Below are 20,805 nucleotides of genomic sequence, written 5' to 3'. Positions count from 1 at the left end.
AATATTCTTCTCCTTCTATGACTAAATAAATCTCATTTTGTTAACTGCTGAATGACCTATGGGTGCCTCATTTTGTTTCAATATCTAAACTATACTACCAGAGAACTGGCCTGGGTTATGTCTAGCTCAGACAAGACAAGTAGATGGACAACAGAGAATGCAGATGGACAATGAGCTAGTCACAAGTTAGAACACATTCATAAAATTATGTGATGGTTTCAATAACCTTTGTTACTCCCTTTAAATCTTTTTTTTTTTAATATTTTAAACACCAGTATTTTCCCAGGGATGCCAAACAGTTGTGAACTATGGAATATCACGTTCTCCAAAGAACTGAAATTGTAGATAACCTAAAAGGCAACATCTATTATTTAGATGAATTTGAATTGAATACCACAGTGTCTTAAGAGTTTAAATTACAGAACATCCAAAGGACATTGGACAAGTCCATAGTGGGTATGAGTAGGCTACTTAAGGTAGTATTCTAACTGGGGAAGCCCACAACAGTGGCTTGCTCCAGGAGAGATGGAAAAGGCAGCATTCCAATAAGAAAGTTTCACAGGGAGACAGAAGATAACAGTAGCACTTCTCTTAGGGAAGAAGCTGGCAGCCCCTAAGACCTTGGGAATTCCCTAACCAGGGACTGTCAAATACAGAGTTTAGACCAGGGACACAGAAACTTGCCAGCACTTTGACCACTGATACACAGAGCATAAGTAGAAGCCAGTGGCAGAAACCCAGGAAATTAAGGGGAGTACAAACTTTACTACTACCATTTAAGAGTAAAGAATGAGACAGATATGAACCTGGCACAAAGTCCTAAATAAAAATTGAGGTTGGAGGTATGAGCAAACATGAAAAGACTTTTAAAACTGAATAAATATGATGGGTCAAGTGTTCAGAAGAAAGTAATTCCATAACATCTACAAGCAAAATTTTATAAAAAAAAATGCTCATTCACAGGACTATAAGAGTTCATGGAATAAATGAAGCAAGAATCTTTTAAAGTAATTTTAAATGAAATAATACTTGTAAGGCACTTACCCAGTTCCTAGCACATAGTGGGTGCTTAATGAATGCTTTTTACCTTCCCTCCTTTCCCTCCTCCAATAAAATAGGAACTCTAGAGAAATGAATTGGAAGGAGAATAAGTAATAACTTAAAATAGAAAGTGGAAAACCATGTCCAGATTCCTTGAAAAATTAAAATGGATCAAATAAACTTTGGTAACTCCAAGAGATCACAAAATTATTAAAATAAAATCAAAAGACTGAAAAAAATAAAAGACAATTAAGGCATCAAAATTGATCTGGAAAATAGGTCAAGGAAAGATAATTTAAGAATCATCAGATTCTCTGAAATCCATGAGTAAAAATAAAAAAAGCCTAGGTACTTTGTTTTTAAAAAATCACAAATTGTCTACAGCTACTAGATTCTGAGGAAAAATTAAAAATACAAAGGTTCTACTGGATATCACCTAAAAGAAACTCTAAAATGAAAACTACCAGAAAAAAAATAGCCAAAATCTAGAGCTTCCAGGCAGGATCATGTTGAATCTGGTAGCTACAACTTTAAAGCAGAGGAAATCTTGAAATATAATATTCCAAAAGGCAAAAGATACATATCTAAAAACATGCCTAAAGTAAAACTCACTATTTCCCCCTCCACCAAAAATAAAAAGCAAAAATTTTTTTCTTCCTTTTTTATTTCTGTAGTGGGAATCACCATCTTTCCAGTTATCCATATTCACTCAGGGTTATCCTTGATTTTGCTTTTCTGTTACCCCTCATTTGTAGCCAAATTTTATTGATTCTTTCTCTACAGTAACATTTGTTTTAGCTTCTCTCCACTCATCAGCCTAATTCAGAGCCTTATTTCCTGCCTATTCTATTCCAGTAGCTTCTATCACCCCTACAATTAACACACTAAGTATGAAACCAATTATCTTACTCCTCTGCTCAATAATCTTCAATGGCTCCATATTGTCTCTAGAAGAATATACAAACTCCCTTCCCATACCCACCCACTCCTTTTTTTTTAAGCATTTAAAAGCCTCCACAATCTGGTTGCAATCAATCTTTCCAAACTGCTTTATATTATTCTCCCTTAGGCATTCTCTATTGTAGCCTGTCTTATTTGTTTTTTTCCCCATAAATCCACTTTCATCTTCCTCTGTGCCTTGGTACATACACCCTTGGAATGTACTCCTTACTTCCACCTCTTAGATTCTCTGGATTCCTCAAATAGCTCATGCTATCCTATGCACAAAGCCTTTCTTGTCATCTCCCTATTTATTAGAGTCCCCCTGAAGTTATTTTATATTTATGTGTATTGTTTTATCTGTGTCCACAGTTTTCTCCTGATAGAATGTAAGTTTATGAGGGCAGGAACTGGTATTTTTTATTTTATTTTTTTATCTCTGCATTCAAGAACTTACCTAGTATATTGCCTTGCAAATAGTACTGAATAAATGTGTATTGTACATAAAGAAATGAACAAACTCAAGTTCTCTATCTTCTTTTCTATTTGGTTCTTATCTTGTTCCTTTAGACCAGACCTCTACAACTTATAAACTTCTTTGGCCACAGATAAGTTAGATGAGACACAGACTGATGATGGTTGGTTGCTGCAGGTAACATGATAAATGGTAGAGTGCGCAGTGTCAACCCTACATTTTCTCGGAGTTGCCTGAAATCCTTTGGCAGGCTGCAAGCAGCTGGTGGGGCTGTATGTTGGGCAGGCCTACTTTAGACCAAGGATTTTTAACATGGGGACCAAGAACTTCAATGGGAAAAAAATTGCATCTTTATTTTCACTAACCTTTATCTGAAATTTAGCATTTCTTTCAATTATTTGTAACATTGTTCTGAGAATGGGTTCATAGACATCACCAGATTGCCAACAGAGTGAAGAACCTGTTTCAGACCTTGGTTTATAAGCATGTTCCTAGATCCTTGCTTAGATATACTCTGTAAATTTGTTTTCACCTGCTTTTGGTCTGTCTTCCTGGATACGACTTACAACTTCCATACTCCCTGATTCTGACAGAGCATTATTTTGCTAGGCTCAGGGATACCTGACAACTCATTTTCCTTAAGAGAAATATTGAGTACCAGCCTTCTGTTATTCTTGACTCTATACAAAGCATTCTAGGATCCATACAGTATCCAGAAGAGGAAACCCTTCTGGGGGAGCAGAAGACACAAATCAGTTGAACAGAATATATACAGAGATAGCATAAAATCTAAAAATACTACTCATTTATCCATATAAGGATGTACAATCATATATGCGTGTGTATGAGTAGGCACAGAAATGAGGCTATGTTGAATTCTGTGTGGTAATAGAAAGAGAGTGGGAGATCTTGGCCAATCAAGAAAAGCTTTCTGTAAGAGATTGTGTCTGTTGCCTGACATTGATTAATCAATACTAGTGTTCTAATGTTTCTAGTGTTTAAAAAGTATTTTTTCCAAAACCTCTTTTTAAATATTTAACTTTATTTCCCTTAACTTAAATATGTGCCCATTTTTCTATGTTTTGTCATCAATGGGGTCAGAAAACAGTTCTAATAAACTCCCTCTTAATAAAATATCTGAAGATATATGGTATTCTCATCTTCCAATTGAAAATCATCATAGAAATTTTTTTCATTCCTTTTCATAGGGCTGTGTAATTCAAAGCCTCTTAATAATTAAGAGAATCAATATATTGCAGTAGGTAGAGAGGCAGCCTAGGAATTGAGAAGACCTGGGTTCAGTTCCTATTTCTGAAATCATGACTACGTGACCTTGGGCAAATCACTTAAAACTCTTACTGTTCCAGATAACTCTCCTAAGACTATAATTTAGAGAAAATTTGATAATCTGCAATGGTCGAGAGAATCTCCTCATTGGGAATTTCCTGTACCAATGAATTCACAGTTCTGAACCAAAAATTATAATAATATTACATTTTAGGCATCTACTTATCCCTTTAAAAATTTTTAGTGATATAATAAGAATTATTTGATTGTTACTTAAAAGTTTGCTATGAGAATCCAAAGCCAAGATGGCCCTTCGACATAAGATGGAAGAATCAAGTTATTCTTGCTAATAACATAACTAAACTATGCTAATTATGTAGAAATGCTATGCCTCATTTGTTTTCTAATTAGTATATGTAAAGCAGTAAGTTATATCCATGTGCAACTTGATACTGTGCAAAGACCAATATCTTTGGAGTCAGAGGACATGGGTACAAATCCCACATCTGACACGTGCTACCTGTGTGACCTTGGACAAGTCAACTTAACTCTCTGGGATGTCTGTAAAATGAAGTCCTTGGACCAGATGACTTTTGAAGTCCCTTTCATCTCTAAATCTATCATCCAGCGCTGCATGTGATGAATGGCGATACAGAGCTAACCAAAGGATGTAGTTTTGAATATGAGAAAAACAAAGTAAGCAGGAGCTAAAGATCACAGTACTTCACAGGGCCTGTCCTGGCCCAGCCCACCTATTTTTGATAATTTTTTCTTGTGTTTTTTCTGTCAGTGTTCGTTCCTTCTCTTGCCCCCAGATGCTTTTTTTTTTTTAGTACCACATGTGGAGCCTCCAAGAGGATATTTAAAGTTAGTAATTTTATTGGCACTGTGAAGTTAATCTACACTGTGTGTTCTCCCCCCAGGAAATCGAAACAGCAGTTGAAGCTAAACAGCCGGATGTGGAAGGAATTTTGTCTAAAGGGTGGCATTTATACAAGGAAAAATCAGTCACTGAGCCAGTAAAGGTAATGAAGCAACCTCAAGTAATATCCATTACCACCTAGTGGGTTATACTTTTCGTGTTGTACACTTGCCACTGATGTGGTCTATTTATAATCAATGAAATAACCTCAGAGACAATATTGGCTGTTCTGTAATAGCAGAGGCAGGGTTGTCCTTAGGATCTGTCTGCTATTTATACTTTCTGATCCCAGGGTTGTTAATATGTCATTGCAGCAAAGCACTCATTTCTGTATTGATCTTCTTCCATCTTGGGAGTGGGGGGAAGGGGAGTCCACCTTCCAAAGAATTCTTTTTTTTTCTTTTTTTTTTATTATTTTTTCCAGGCTCAATTCTTTTCATATTGTTTGACATTCAAACAAGGCATTCAAATCAAGGCATTATATCATACTGTCTGACTCTGGCAGCTGGAGGAATTGTCTTCCCCATTGGCCTTTCATTTGATGAAGAAAATCAGTATTTTATTAGGGCAAGATTTTTTTGGGGGGGGAGGGGAGGATAAAGGGAAATGTTATATAGTCACTTGTTTCTTCTTTGAGACAGTTGACTTGAGGGAAAGTATTCAACTTCTTTCTCCTCATGATGTACACCTTCAAGTACAGCAATGATGTGAATTTCCAGACTTAAGATTAGGAAAAGAGAACAAAGTTAATTTCACAAGGTTATGGGTCTAGAACTGGGAGGAACATTGGAGAGGCCATCTGGTCTAAACCCTCTATGTGACAAACCAGGAAATGGAAGGTTGAACAGGGAGCAAGTATCAGACACAGGAAGTTGCTGTAAGAGCTGGCTGATTACTATTTGCCATTTCTTAAGATCATAGATTGAGAGGTGCAATTTGTGTGGGGTGTTTGTGACCCCCAAAATAATCAAATCAGAGACTTTTTCTTAAGAAAGGCAAAAAGGAGTTTTATTGCTTTCTCATGAGAAAGGACACACCCAGCATTGCTCAAGATGGCTCCAGCCAGGGTGTGCGAGGGAGTGTAGCTCAAAGCCAGTTTATGTAGACCCTAAGGCAGAACCCCCCTCTCCTACTAACTCCTCTTCCCATTGGCTGGGCTTCAGAGCTCACAGTCTAAGCAGGGGAACTTTGCCCCAGCAACAAGGTTTGCAAAAAGGCGAGAAACAAGTAATGGTTGGGTTCAGCAGGAAAGTAAGAAAAAAGGAGGGGAGAGCCAGAAAGCCTGGACAAACAAGATACTTTCGGGGACATCACCTGATGTATGTTTACATATTTGTGTAAACCAATAAACCAAGAAATCAATTAATCAATAACCTAATCTCCCCTTGTCCTGTTTTCTTATCAATTCTGTGGGAATCAAACTGTTAGCATTCCTCACACAATGGTTATTGGAAGTCAAGTTAATCAACAGCACTAATTTTATAGATGAAGAAAATGAGACCGAGAAAATGAAGTGTCCTAACCAATGTCACAATGGTAACAAATTTGATGCCAAGTACATATATGAGATACATGATATTATATTTTATTTTGTGCCCTGCAAAAATTATTAACTCTATGCTTTGCTTAAAGGCTCTTGAGAGCATTTAATGGTGGCTTATTGATCAGTCCTGGTTTCTGTGGCTTTTGTTATAGGGTTGAAATGCAATGGGACTCACTCTCATGTTTAAAACTACTTTAAACCAACTCAGGTCAATAACCTCATTATACAAAGCCAGTTTGTCCTTGCAAACATTACTGTGACTTATATTCCATCTCTAAGGTCACAGCTTTTTCTCATTTTGTTCTTTGTTTAAACCACATTTCTGTAAAATGTTTGTTTTTCCTACAATTTACAAGAGACTTCTTAAAGGGTATTTTGGCCTATACAGAATGTTCTAACTCAGGCTGTTAATAAGATAGTCTGTTTACTCTAAATGTTGATACATATTTATTTTGGAATGCATTGTTCCTTTTTATAAAACCTATAGAAACTAATTTGTTACCCACTTGCCCAAAATAGTATCTGTAGTTTTCATAAACTGCCAGTATTGCTAATGCCTCGCATTGTAAGCATGAAGAAAACACTGAGAAGAATGGAAGGCAGGTTTACATTTGTGCCCTAATGCAAAGCAGGAGGTAGATTGCCAATCACCCTTGCTAGCTTTAATAGTATAGCCATTATGGTAGAGAATGAAGTAAGGCCAACTATGTGCCATCCACATAAAGAAGCAAATATTTAGCTACAATGGTTGGATTTTTTTCCATTTTCCCGACCTTAATAATGTTTGTCAAAACATACAATCACCAGACGGTCAACAAGCATTTATCAAGCACCATGTGCCAGGTAGTATGCTAAGTGCTTTAGATTCAAAGAAAAAGCAAAAACTGTCCATGCCCCAAAGGAGCTTACATTGTAATACTAGAGATGTGAAAATAGGTATATAAATAGAAGATATATGGAAAGTGGAAGGAAGGTAATCTGAAAGCAGAAGATACTGGAAAGTGAAGAAATGAAGTGAGGTTTCCTAAAGAAAAGGAGAAATTGAACTGAGTATAGAAGGAAGTCAAGGAAGCCTGCAAGAAGAGGTGAAGAGGAAGAGCATTCCGGGTATGAAGAATAACCATTGAAAAGAGATGGAGATAAAATGTCATAACGAGAAAATTAGCAAGTATACCAGTATAAATAGATCAAAGAGTACATAGAGGAGACCGGATACATTTACAATTATATGTGTGTATACATATTATATGTATGTATATATATATATATATATGTGTGTGTGTGTGTGTGTGTGTGTATATGTGTATATATGTGTATATATATACATACACACATTTACATATATATTCACATATATATCTGTAAGTATGTATATATATGCATACATACACATATATGTATATATGTATCTTCATATACAAATATATATACATATACATGTGTGTGTGTGTGTGTGTGTGTGTGTGTATATATATATATATATATATGAAGATACAGAATAATAGGAAGCTAGGTGTTACAGTGAATAGAGCATCTGGCCTGGAATCAGGAAGATCTGAGTTCAAATATGGTGTCAGATACTTACTAGCTGTATGTCCCTGGGCAAGTCACTTAATCTCTGTTTGTCTCAGTTTCCTCATCTATAAAATCGAAATAATAATAACACTTACCTCTTAGGATTCTTGTAAGAACCAAATGAGATAATACGTGTAAAGTGTTTAGCTCGGGGCCTGGCACATAGTAGGTGCTAGGTAAATATTAGCTATCATCATCATCATCATCATCATTATTATTATTACTATTATCATTATTATTAATGAAAATTTTAAGTGCCAAATAGTGGCATTTATATTTTCTCTTAGCAGGAAGAGGGACCGCACTGGAGTTTTTTTTGAATGGGGGTGGGGTAATATGATGGCATGATCAGACATAAGCTTTAGAAAAAAACACTTTGTTAGTTGAGTGAAAGGAGGATTGAAGTAAGGAGAAAGAGAGTTAAGGCAAGGAAACCAATTAGAAGGCCATTCCAATAGTCCAGAGAATTGATCATGATGGCCCAAATCACAGTGGTGGCTGTGTGAGTAGAGAGAAGGGGATGTATATAAGAAATACTGTGGAGGAAGAAATGACAGGATTTGGCAATGAACTGGATATTTGGGGGTAAGGAAAGTGAGGAATTGAGGAAGACACTAATAGAGAAGTTTGGGGTAGGGGGCAGCTGGGGAAAGATAAAATGAGTCCTCTTTTGGACATGTTGAGTTTGAGATGCTTATGGAACTCTTAGTTCAAGATTTCCAAAAGGCAGTTGGAGATGATGATGATGATGATGATGATGATGATGATGATGATGATGATAGCTGACAGTTTTGTAGCACCTACTAGGTCCCAGGCACTGGGCTAAACACTTTACATTATTATCTCATTTAATCCTCATAACAACCCTGGAAAGTGGGTGCTATTATTATCCCTATTTTACAGATGAAAAAAACTAAAGCAAACAGTTTAAGTGACTTGCCTAGGGTCACACAACTAGAAAGTGTGCGAGGCTAGATTAAACTCAGTTCTTTCTGATTCTAGGCCTAATGCCCTATTCACTGTATTACCTAGGTGCCTCCTAGACACCAGGTAAAGGGAGAAAACAGAGCTGGATGTATAGACCTAGTAATCCTTTGCATAATCATAATCATTGAATTCACATCAGCTGAGAAGGTCACTAGTGAGAAAATATAGAGTTAAAAGAGAAAAGGGCATAAGACAGAGCCCTGAGGATGGCCTTGATCACAGGGTATGACATGGACAAAAGTCTTAGAGAGGAGGCAAAGAAGTAACAGATAAAAAGGAGGAAGAAGAAAGACCAATGTCATAAAAGCCTAGAAATGAGAGAATCTTCAAGAGGGCGAAGACATGATCAACATTGTCAGATGCTGCAGAAAGTCAAGAGGGATGAGGACTCAGGAAAGGCTATTAGATTTGTCAATGAAGAGGTCACTGGTAACTTTAGGGAGAGCCATTTCCGTTGAATTGTGATGTCAGAAGACAAGAGTGCAGAAATTAGAGAAGAAAGTAAAAGAAGAGTGGGAAGAAGACCTAGAATTTGGACCCAGCTTTCATGCTAATTATTTTCATGACTGAGCAAATCACTTAATGCTACCAGACAAAGTTTCTTCATCTCTAAAATGAGTATAAAAATAAATGTATTACCTGCCTTTCTCCGACTCTCAGCTCTGGGTATTTCCTCTGACTGCCTCCCATGCCTGGAATGTTTTCTCTCCTCATGTCCATCACTGGCTTCCCTGACTTCCTTTATGTTCCAACTCCTAAATCCCACCTTTTAAAGAAAGCCTTTCCAACCCTTCTTAATTTTCGTGCCTTCCCTCTCTTATAGACTTCCTATTTATGCTATATATATAGCTTGTTCGTACATATTTGTTTGCTTGTTGTCTCTGCCATTAGAATGTGGAGAGAATTGAGGGCAAATACTGTCTTTTACCTATTTTTGTATTCCTAGCAGTTAGCACAGTGCCTGGCACATAGTAGGTGCTTATAAATGTTTGTTGATTGTTAGTACATGTCCCTTTCTCTTGACTCATATAGGCATCCCCCATTAGCACCTCTGCTTTAACTATTGCAATAGCTTTCTAATTGGTCTCCATCCCTCAACTTCCTCAACAATCTTCACTATAATCCGCCCTCCACAAGGCTTTAAAGTGATTTTCCTCAAGCACAGATTTCACAATATCACTGTCCTACTTACTAAACCCCAGTACCTCCCTATCGCCTACACAATCAAATAGAATGTCCTCTCTTTGGTATTTAAAGCTGTTCATAACCTGGCCCTTTCCTACCTATTCAGTCTTCTTACAATTAAATCCCCATCTCACACTCTATGGTCCAGCAATACTGGCCTACATCATGTTCTTTGAACAAGGCTCTCCATCTCGTGTTTGTCAGGATATTTTTTTTCCCCCATTATTCCCCAGGCTTAGAATTCTCTCCCTCCTCACCGTCACCTTTCAACATTCCAGACTTCTTTAGATACTCAGCTTGGAGGGAAGTTTCTGCAGATCTTCCTTGTCTCCCCCACTCTTCTTTCAAACCACCCCTAGCCTTCCTTCTACTCTGTTCTTATTAATTTACCACAAAGGAAGATGTTCCTTATTGGGGCGCTAGGTGGCACCATAGTGTCCAGAGTGCTGGCCTTAGAATCAGGAAGATTCCTATTGCTGAGTTCAAATCCAGCCTCTTCAGACACTTAATAGCTGTGTGACCCTGGACAAGTCATTTAACTCTGTTTGCCTCAGTTTCCTCATCTGTAAAATGAGCTGGAGAAGGAAATGGCAAATCACTCCAGTATCTTTTCCAAGAAAACCCCAAAATGGGATCACAAAGAGTCAGACAAGACTGAACAATAACAAAATTAATTTACACACTGTGTCTCTCATTGGTGTATTAGCTCCATGCTGGTAGGGATTTGTTTTGTGCTTTTATCTTTCTTTGTTTCTATAACACTTAGCACAGTTCTTGGCATATAATAAATACTTAATAAATGCTTGTTGATTGCTTCAGCAGTATTCCCAACTTGCCTAAGGTTGGACACTTATATTCTACAAGATGTTTTCAAAGGTCAAGAGAGAAAAAAAAAAACTGCTATCATATTTCTCCTCTAAAATGCTGAATGTATATGTAATTTGAACAAAAATAGAGTTTCTTTACTATATTTTTCTCCCAAGTCCCATTCCTGTCCAAAGGGTATCCTACATTCAATGACTAGTATTTTTGAGTTCCATTAACATTTCAAATGCACATTTGCTCCTCGGCCAAATTAGTTTGGGAAATGGGTAAAGATTTGTATTTCATGTTAATTTGCCTTCTAAAAATCACTTCCAACACTAAAGCTACAATCTCAGGATGTAAATTAATTGTTGCTTATTATATTCACAGGAGCAGTAATTTCATAATACTTTAATGCAGCTATTTTATCAGTTTTAATATTTCCAAGTACCTTGTATACATTGAAAAATAAATAGTGACAAACTGCCAAAAATTACTTTATATTGTCAGTGCTCTGAGAGGGAAGTACTTAGTATGTTTTGCAGACAGATGTTATTACAATTAACAGACAACTTACTTTAGAACAAAGTTCTAACTTCTTTCTAATCATTCTACATTTAGTATTAGAAAGTTTGTACTAATAGCTTTTCCAGTCAAGAAGCATTCACTTTCCTCCCTCTTCCCCCCCATTCTACTTTCAGTTCATTTTTGAAGAAATTATTTTTATTGAATTTAGAGTTAATTGTACTATGTCATATGGTATGTGTGCTTGATAAATTACTATCTCATAATATCATTTTGCAACTTAGGATCTAAAAATCCATATTTATTCTGTCACAAACAGCTGAAGAAAATAGAAACAAAATTTTGGCCCTTCATTTTATATATGGGTTTTGGGTTGGTTGGTTGTTTTGGTTTGGTTTTTAAATCTAAGAATAGGAGAAATGTAATCGTGGTAAGCAGTTGAACTCTATAACTCTGTAACTTTCCTTTGAGGAAGCATCAGAGAGTGGATAGATAGCTAGTAGCCTTATAGTCAGGAGGACCTGGATTCATGTCATACCTCCATACATACTGGTGTGTGACATCTGGGGAAGTCACTTAACCTTGGTGTGGAGAAGCAAGTTTCCAACACTATGTGTTGTAGATCAGGTGTAGATTTACATTGTTAGAGGGAGTTTCATCACTCACTGGGTGATCCCTATACTAATCACATGTCCACAAAAACACCTGCCCCCAAAGAAATGGATTCCTGGGTGAAGGAGAATGGGACAGAGAAAGATAGTAATGTAGTACTAGTCACCCAGATTTGTAGAGTCAAATTCTTAACTGAAATTGAACAGCTTTACTCTTTGTTTCAAGTACTTGTTTCAAGTACATCTTTCACCACACCAACCCTCTTGCTCCTTGGCCCCTAACCTAAGGGACATTTGCCATTTCTAAAGTAAGCAATTTTGTCACTTGAATAAACATATACCCCATCTAAAGTATTCAAGTTTTATTTCTTCAAACCATTTTGATAAGGATAACTTGATAAAATGAAGAATTTAAAATATACCATATTAGAAATGACTGAATATTCTCCATTTGTTTACATTTATGTCCCAAAACCAAAGGGCTGAATTTGGATGACTCTCTTTTAAAGTTTTATTTGATTTCACTAAGACGAACCACTTCTGAGCGCGGCAATTGCGCAGACCCGAAAGGTGATTAGTGCCCCCTGTCTTCATTTTTTTTTTAATTAAAAGGGAAATGAATGTAAAAATAACCTTTTCCAAATGAAACTAAAAAGTTGCCAATTAAAAAAAAATAAATAGTTGTAATCCTCAAGGCAATACAATGCAGAATGCTGGTTTTGCAGATATTGTCTTAAAGCCCTGATGTACAGAGGAAGGGGGAGCACTCTTTGCTGAGTCCTCTAGCTTCCAAGGGTGCAGGTGAAATTAGAGTGTAAGAATTAGCCAGCAAGAAAGAAAGACTGGATGGAATTGAGATGGAAAAAGAAAAGGCAAGATATAAAGAAGGCTAACTCAGCAGTTTGAGATGTAGGAATTGGTCATCTTGTATACAATGATATTAGAAGCTGCAACATCTTTTCTTTGGGGTATACGTTTCCAAAATTGTAACCATTACATTCTTTAGATTGCACACTGGGAAAGATAAACTATGGTAGAACACTTAATAAAGTGCTGTGTATCATCTCCTCAAACAGTTCCGCAGTTCAACGGAAAGGGGACTGAACCTGCAGTTAAGGCTGAGTTCTAATGTGGCTGCAAACATTTAAAAGCTGTGTGACCTTAGACAAGTCACTTAACCTCTGCCTCTCACTGTCCTCAGCTGTAAAACATGGGGCTCTCAGAATTGTGAGGATCAAGTGAGTAATATATTTGTAAAGCACTTAGCCCAGTGCCGGCACATAGTAGGAAGACAATGTTTGTTCCCTCCCTCTTCTCCCATAGCTCACTCTGTTTTTGGGGACTCCCTAGGAAGAATAGGCAGGGGACTCCCTAACAATGCAGATAAGCAATTATTCTGCTGCTTAGGGTCTTTAAGAAGTTGTCCAAGGCACTGAGAAAGGTTAAGTGACCTGCCTATGGTCACTCAATCAGATGTGTCAGAGATGGGACGTGAAACAAGTCTCCTGTTCAGATGCCAGGCCTATTGCGTAAACCACTGTCCCACACTGCTTTATGCTATGCCTCTTTGGTGAGATGGAGAGGGAAAGCTTGATTGGATTTATAATCAAAACTCATTCACATGGATTCTGAGTTGCTAAGAGTACTTGGCTACAAAGGTATGTAAAAATGTAAGGATGGGAAGAAAAGATACAGTTTGTGATCCTTGAAAAAAATAATTATATTTACAAAAAGAAAAATAAAAAAGTTCCTTTTCCTATATGAACTGTATTTGACATTTGACCTTGTGTAATGAACTTTTGTGTTACACTCTGTTTTGTTATAAAATACCAAATCCACATCTATTCTTGAAAACTGCAGTAATCATACCTAGTTTGTCAAAATTTATCTGTGGCCAACATATGACTGGGTAAAGTAATTAATGACCTCAACTTTGCATACTGTTAATGTACAATTAATAGGTTAATAATCTTAGGAAATATTTAGAATAGAATTACTTACTCCTATATTAAATGTACTAAATAATTTACCTTATTTTTTCAACTCTGTTCCATCCAAAAAATGCATGTACTTTGTGGAGTCTTTTCTATTCACTTTGTAAAGGTCTCTTAGCTAACTTTTTACTTAATGTCACCCAATTTAGCCAAGGATATGTTTGGACTTGGGGCAGCTAGGTGATATAATGGATAGAATACCAGGCCTAGAGTCAGGAAGACTCATTTTCTTGAGTTCAAATCTGGCCTCAGACACTTACAAGTTATGTGATCTTGGGAAAGTCACTTAACCTTGTTTGCCTCAGTTTCCTCATCTGTAAAATGATCTGGAGAAGAAAATAGCAAAGCACTCCAGTATCTGCTAAGATAACTCCAAATGGGGCACAAAGAGTTGGACATGACTGAAGACAGAACAACAACGATGTTTGGGCTTAAGCAAGGTTGTGCCCACAGACTCACAGGAGGGTCAAAGCTAGAGCTTGTTTGATATCTGCAGGAAGGAATCACAAGTTGAAATTGATATAGGAATCATTGGAGTAAGCAGATTAATGGATGAAAAAACTCCTTTTTAAGTACCTGCTACTTGCCAAACACTGTGACAAGCACTGGAGACGCACATGCAAAAGTGAAACAGTCCCTGCCCTCAAGAAGCTTACATTCTTATAGAGAGAGACAACATATACATGGGACTGGTGGCCAGAGAAGGGAGCATCTGGGTAGTTATTCCTAGGGTTAGTGAGTCAATGCATAGATTAGTCCAGTACCTAGCAGAGTGCTTAACACATAGCGTATAATTAATAAATGTTTATAGACTTCACTTGAATTGACATAGGGATAGTGGTAGTATGTTAGTACTGATTTGAATTCTGATCCCAGAGCAAGAGGTAAACATTAGACCTGGGAAAGAAGGGGAGATAGGCAAGTGAGATAAAGGATAGATGGCTTGGTGGAATAGGTCTTAGTAATCTAGGTCCTGTTGGACTTGGCTGGCTAAACAATTCAGGCCCCAGGTTGGTAGTTCCAAAATTGAGTGGATTGACTCCCCTAGGATTTGGGGGTGTCTTTCTGTCAGTCTATTCAGGGGATGTTGTCTTGGGGTTGGGGGAGGATCAGGTCACCTAATATGATGTCCTAGTGAATGACCTGCTAGAGTATGAAGCATAATGGAATCAGAAATGGGGAGTGAACTAGTAAGGGAAATTATGGAAATGCAATATGGCCCCAGGGGCTAAGGCCAGGACAAGGATATCTTGGTAAGATAAGGCACAAGCCACAAACAGGACAAGGGATTGTTCCCAGATAAGTTTGTCCTAATTCTAACATTTACTCTATGACATGGTGATGTAACTTCAGTCCCAGTTTTCTCATCTTTAGAACGGGGATAATACTTATCTATTTCACAAGGTGATATTGAGGAAAAGTTTTAAGGTTATAAATCTTTAAAGCACAGTTTAAATGTCAGCAATTATTTGTCCTTTTAACAGGTATTTACCTCCGAGTTTGATCTACTAATGATCCTGTTTTGGAAATTCCTCAATGCTCTACCCACTGATGAAGGCTCATTCATCCCCATGTTGAAAATCTTCCTTCAGGCCCTCTATCTGTTTTATATACCAGTTCTATGTCCTTTAGGCTCAGCAGGGGCCAGATGGAAGCTGATTCATCCAATAGACTATGTTTTTTGTCATTTTATTCTTTTCCCAAAGCTGTAACTAGGACCTCCACAAATGAGCTTTTGCCAAGGGCCCAGGCACACAACTTTTTTTTTTCGCCATAGATAGTTAAGGTTTTCTGTCAGATGTCTTACCTCAGGATAAGTTAGAGTAACTGTGTTTTGTTGTGAGGAATTGCAAGTAGAATTGAAATATTTTGAGTCTGAGTACTTGTATTGTCCCCAATTTTTTCCAGTTGGAATTTTAGTTGTATTTAAACAATTATAATATCTAAAAGATATTTTTCCACTTAATAGTATTTTATTTTTTCCAATTACATGCAAAGATATTCAACATTCACTTTTATAAGATTTTGAGTTCCAAATTTTTTCTCCCTTCATCACTTCCCTCTCCACTCCCCAAGACCACAAGCAATCTGATATAGGTTATACATGTACAATCATATTAAACATATTTCCACATTAGTCATGTTGTGAAAGAAGAATCAGAACAAAAGGGGAAAACCATGAGAAAGAAAAAAAAAAGTGAAAATAGTATGCTTTGATCTGCATTCAGACTCCATAGTTCTTTCTCTGGATATGGATAGCATTTTCCATCATGAGTCTAAAAGAAATATTTTTAATGTTACAACTATGGTCCTCCCCACTCCCCTTCCCTTCTTTAGCTATTTGGTTACCCTGGAAAATTACATGCACAAGCAAATATAACCTATTGGAGAAAAAGCAGCAGTATTTCTATAAGCAAAATGACTCAAACTGATCAAATTCTTCAAAGGAGTAAATAAATATCTAGACTCTAAAAAGACTTTTGAAAAAGTTCTACACAAAATGCTACTTTTAAAAATGAATGATCCTGCTTAGCAGAAGGCTTTGGAAAAATTACTGCTAACTTTATAGCTATCTCAGAGAACTGAGATCTCTAAACAACTGACCAGTGGATAAAAGGAAATTTACTTGCTCTTTAGACACAATCTTATCAGTACAAGCGTCATTATTGTGTTGCATTTGTTCCACTGGGCCATGTAGGAGATGTCTCACCAATGGGATGGGGAGGCATGGCCTTTAGATCCCAAGAGAAGTCTCAGAGGAGACTCTTCAGCAGAAGCCACTGGTGCCTGGCTCCTCTTGAAAGCTATAAAGAAATATGGAAAGAGATTGTCCACCTAAAATAAAAACAACCAACAGATTTTCCATATAAAATAAAAATAGCTGATATGGGGAAAAATAGAGTGTCTGGGATCTTGGATGAGGCCAGATATGATCTGATTTTATGGATGCAGAAGGTCTGGGAAGTTAGGAGAAAAAATGGATTTGTGCGAGTCAGATAATGGTGGAAATTATATGGGGGATATGAAAGAAGGTCATCTTACTAGGGATAGAATGGATGGACATTGGCTAGAGGGACCACTGCTGATGGGGCAGGTTCTTATCTGGCCCCCTTTTTGGTATTGATATCCTTATATTCTTCAATATTAATTTTGGGAACCCTAATCAAAAATCACCCATCTGACAGTCAGGGCAGAATCTAATGTAGGTACCATAACTTTTTTGGTATGTTGTTAAGTAATTATAAGCAAAATATAGATAGTGTCTGGATAGTGTCTGGTGGTTTAGAATACATAATGATAAGGTGCATGGGTCCGTTTAGGAGCCAAAGTTCAAGCCAATAGGAGTCTTGTCTGAGTATGTACTACTGAAAAGCCAGCTTCCATCTCTCCAAAATCCACTGAGAGTGCTTTTCCCTATTTTAGGAGATACAGGGTAGGATTAACTTTCAATGATCTCCCATGGAAAGGGATTTAGATCTGGAGCCAAACCTCTCCTGGTGTGCAGAGGTGATTTAGAGAGCTGAAGTTGCTATGGCAGAGAGGTTTAATTGGCTGTCACCACACCTGAAGCCATACTGACCTCTCAGCTACTCATGAGATGATGAGAGATTTACTAGCTGAGGCACTATGTGTTTGATGGCCCCACATCTCTCTCTTTCTGGCTTCAATGGTGCACTCAAGCCTGGGTCCCAAGAACTGTGCCCAGATTGAGTTGGAAGGCTTGAGAAGGAAGTGAAGATGCTACCCCTCATCAGGGAGACTGAGATAGAGGAGGCTCAAAATAGAGTGGGAAAGAACATTGGGTAAAGGAAAGGAGAGGGACAATCCTGAAGGAAATCATGGATCTGGCCTTTCAAGCAAGAAATGCCAAAGGATGAAATAGGAAGCAACTGATTACTCAATGCTAATTTTCAGAGACCCTACAGGAGTGGGTCTCGGGGGGGGGGTGGAACTAATGCCACCCACAGCCCTGTACTTGAATCATCTCTGGGACCTTGACCAGGAATTCTTGTAATAGGAGTTCTTTCAGTTTTAAGAAGCCTGTGTTGCTTTGTAGACAAATCAATAACAGTCCCACTTAATATAGTTCCCTCTGAAGGCCTTAATTTGCTTTCTGAGAATTAATTAGGCTATTTGCAGAAGTAGTTTGTCAGGTCTTGGTCTTGTTTTGTTTTGTTTTTAAAATTTTCAACTTCACTTTCTTTTGTGTCTGATCCCAGTTTGTTGTGGCCTTGAATAATCCTTGAAATGATAGACTTTCCCACATAAACAGTCAGTGCAAAGTCTTTAACAGTAATTGAAGCAGGCTGTTTAAGAGCTACTACCTTTACACATTTTCAAGGAATAATATCCATTCTTTAAAACCACAGAATTAAGAATACAACAAAAGATGGCAGTGAAAAGCATGTACAACACAAAGTCTAGCATGCAGCTGACAGAGAAAATTCTGAATGTGAGGAAGTGCACTCAGTAAGGTCTAATCCAAAGTCAGGCTTTTGATTCAGACTAGTAGTAGAAACACTTATACATGAACATTACTTCCATGAGATGAAATCAGATCAAAATTATTTCTTGGCCTAAGTAATTCAAATACCACTATATACCTTATGAAAGCATTCCAGTCATTTTCATTCTACGCAGAGCTTCTGGAGTAGACATGGCAGCCCTAAAGCCAGGAATTATTGCTAGATGATTAAAATCAGAAAATACCCCTCAATTTTAAAATTGATTTACCCTCCAGGATTGTTCAGACAGCTGGCATCTCTGTTAGACTTAGGCTTAGTACTGGAAATGGACATAACCAACTTGTATTTCAGTGAGAAAGGCCATCTAGATAATCATGCACAATCAGGGTAGAGAGCAGCATAAGTGGGAAGCAGAATGTTTTGTAGGATTAGTTCTTAGTTTTTCCAGGCCCCACCCCTGGGAAGGAGTGAAGGGAAAGTCAGTTATCAAAGTAAAGGTGGTGATTGGGAGCACAGGAAGGTAGGTCTATAGGGAGAGATATACATATATATATATATATATATATATATATATAAATTATGTAATAACTATAACTATGTAATGTGTGACTGTGTGTATATATACATATGTATATATACATATATATGTATATTATCATATAAAATAAATGGTATCCTCTTATGGTTATGACCAAACTCTGATTAGTGAAGGGAGGATCCATCAGCTATGGGAAGAAATACCTCTCACTAAAGCACAAAAGCAGAGCCTGACCCTAGTTATGGTGATGACTTCTATGACCTCAGGACTCCCTAGCTTTGTGCTGGCTGCTGCCATCCAGAGAGTATGAGTGTGGCTTCAATAGAGGATAAAGGAAGGTATGGGGAGCTGCACTCAGTCATCTTGTATCCTTACTAAGTGTTTTGCAAGTACCCTTTATTTAATCATGCAAGTGTTACTTTGGTTCCAAGTTCTTACAGTGGAAGATTACTGAGCCTGGCCCAGAATTCATGTCTTTTCTAGTCATCATAAAAATAGCTTGTTTTCTTCATGATATATCAGTAAAGGTAGAACATTTTTTTCTCCCTTTGGCAAAAGCAAGTAGCACATTCCAAATTGTGTGAGATTTGCAGCTACGTGCGTTTTAAATCTTTTAGGGAGATAGCTAGAATACACAAGGGATAGAGCACTAACAGGGAGTCAGGTACTTGATTTCAAATCCTAACTCAGATTAGTAGTTTTGTGACCCTTGGAAAGTCACTTAACCACTGTCTGCCTCAGTTTCTGCCTCACTAAAATAAGGGTAACAATCGCACCTGCCTCCCAGGGTTGTTACAAGGAAGATGAGATAATATTTGCAAAGCGCTTTGCAAACCTTAAAGTGCTATATAAATGCAAGTTATTTATTATTGTTATTGTAATTAATAATAATAATAATTATTATTATTATTGTATACCCATTGCTAATTTAAATCTTATTTGGTAATTTCTCTTCTGCTAAATTGATTATACCTACATTTTCTTGGGAAAAGATTTCCCTTTTTTGTATTCCTAATATATGTGTCTATTCACATAAATCTGAGTCCCCTATAAAGGCAAAGTAGTAAGCATAGATCATTTTTCACGTGAAAGCTTTTAAAAATGAAAGCTACAGTGTGACTGCATTCTGAATTTATAAATCAATTCAAATATAAATCTAGGGTTCTTTGTTTAGAGGACCCACCTGATCTCTATTGATTATCATTATTAAAAAAAAAATCTGCTCTGGAATCTGTCTAGCTCACTCCTTTTCTTAGATCTGGGGTTTGCATTACTGGTATATATATTTTTAGAGTGATTTTAAAAGTAAGCAATTTAAACTAAAATTTGAAAAAAAGCCAACAAAATGAATAGAATTTATAATGTAATGTCCAATATCACAATGGCATCTTTTATCTCACCATTTACTCAAGAAATATTCATTGTGCTCTATTATTTGTAAGCCCCTGTGCTGAACTAGTCATATTTCTAATGCCTATTTCCAGTTATGAGAATTAGTGAGAATGGTCTTCAAAAAAGTAAAATGATTCAAATAGTAGAAAATGATATTCTCAAGAAAGACATTCTATCAAAAGAACAATCTCTTAAAATATGACTGTTTGTTAAACTTTATTGTCTATGGTTTATATTATTTCAAGATAATTAGGATAATAGATTTAGAGCTCTAAGGGGACATTAGAGGTAATCTAGACCAATACCCTCATTTTGTAGAGCCTAGAGAAGTTAAGTGACTCTATGTCTTTTGACTCTTTGCCCACTGGTCTTTCCAGGGCATTGGTGCAGGATTTAAGTTTTATTCAGTATGTCTGCCCAATTTATTATGAAAAAAATGTATTCGGTTATGATATATAGATATACCCTATTTCTTTACGAAAATACAAAGTAAGATAAAGGGGGAAAAAGCATGTTATGTG

The 20,805-nt window shown here is 37.0% G+C and overlaps 1 protein-coding gene across 1 annotated transcript in view; it reads left to right on the top strand.

Moving 5' to 3' along the window:
- The window catches only part of DMD (dystrophin), a 2,133,690-nt gene that overhangs the window by 1,325,037 nt on the left and 787,848 nt on the right, over positions 1-20,805 (top strand). The window contains exon 48 of the mRNA XM_027841994.1: positions 4,666-4,767. Within this exon, the coding sequence (XP_027697795.1) occupies positions 4,666-4,767 (102 nt within the window). The remainder of the gene's footprint in view (positions 1-4,665; positions 4,768-20,805) is intronic.

This window comes from Vombatus ursinus, unplaced genomic scaffold (assembly GCF_900497805.2).
Source record: "Vombatus ursinus unplaced genomic scaffold, bare-nosed wombat genome assembly UNPS02004827.1, whole genome shotgun sequence".
NCBI classification, from domain to species: domain Eukaryota; kingdom Metazoa; phylum Chordata; class Mammalia; order Diprotodontia; family Vombatidae; genus Vombatus; species Vombatus ursinus.
Note: the sequence above shows the minus strand (reverse complement) of the source record. Positions and strands in the feature narration are given on the sequence as shown.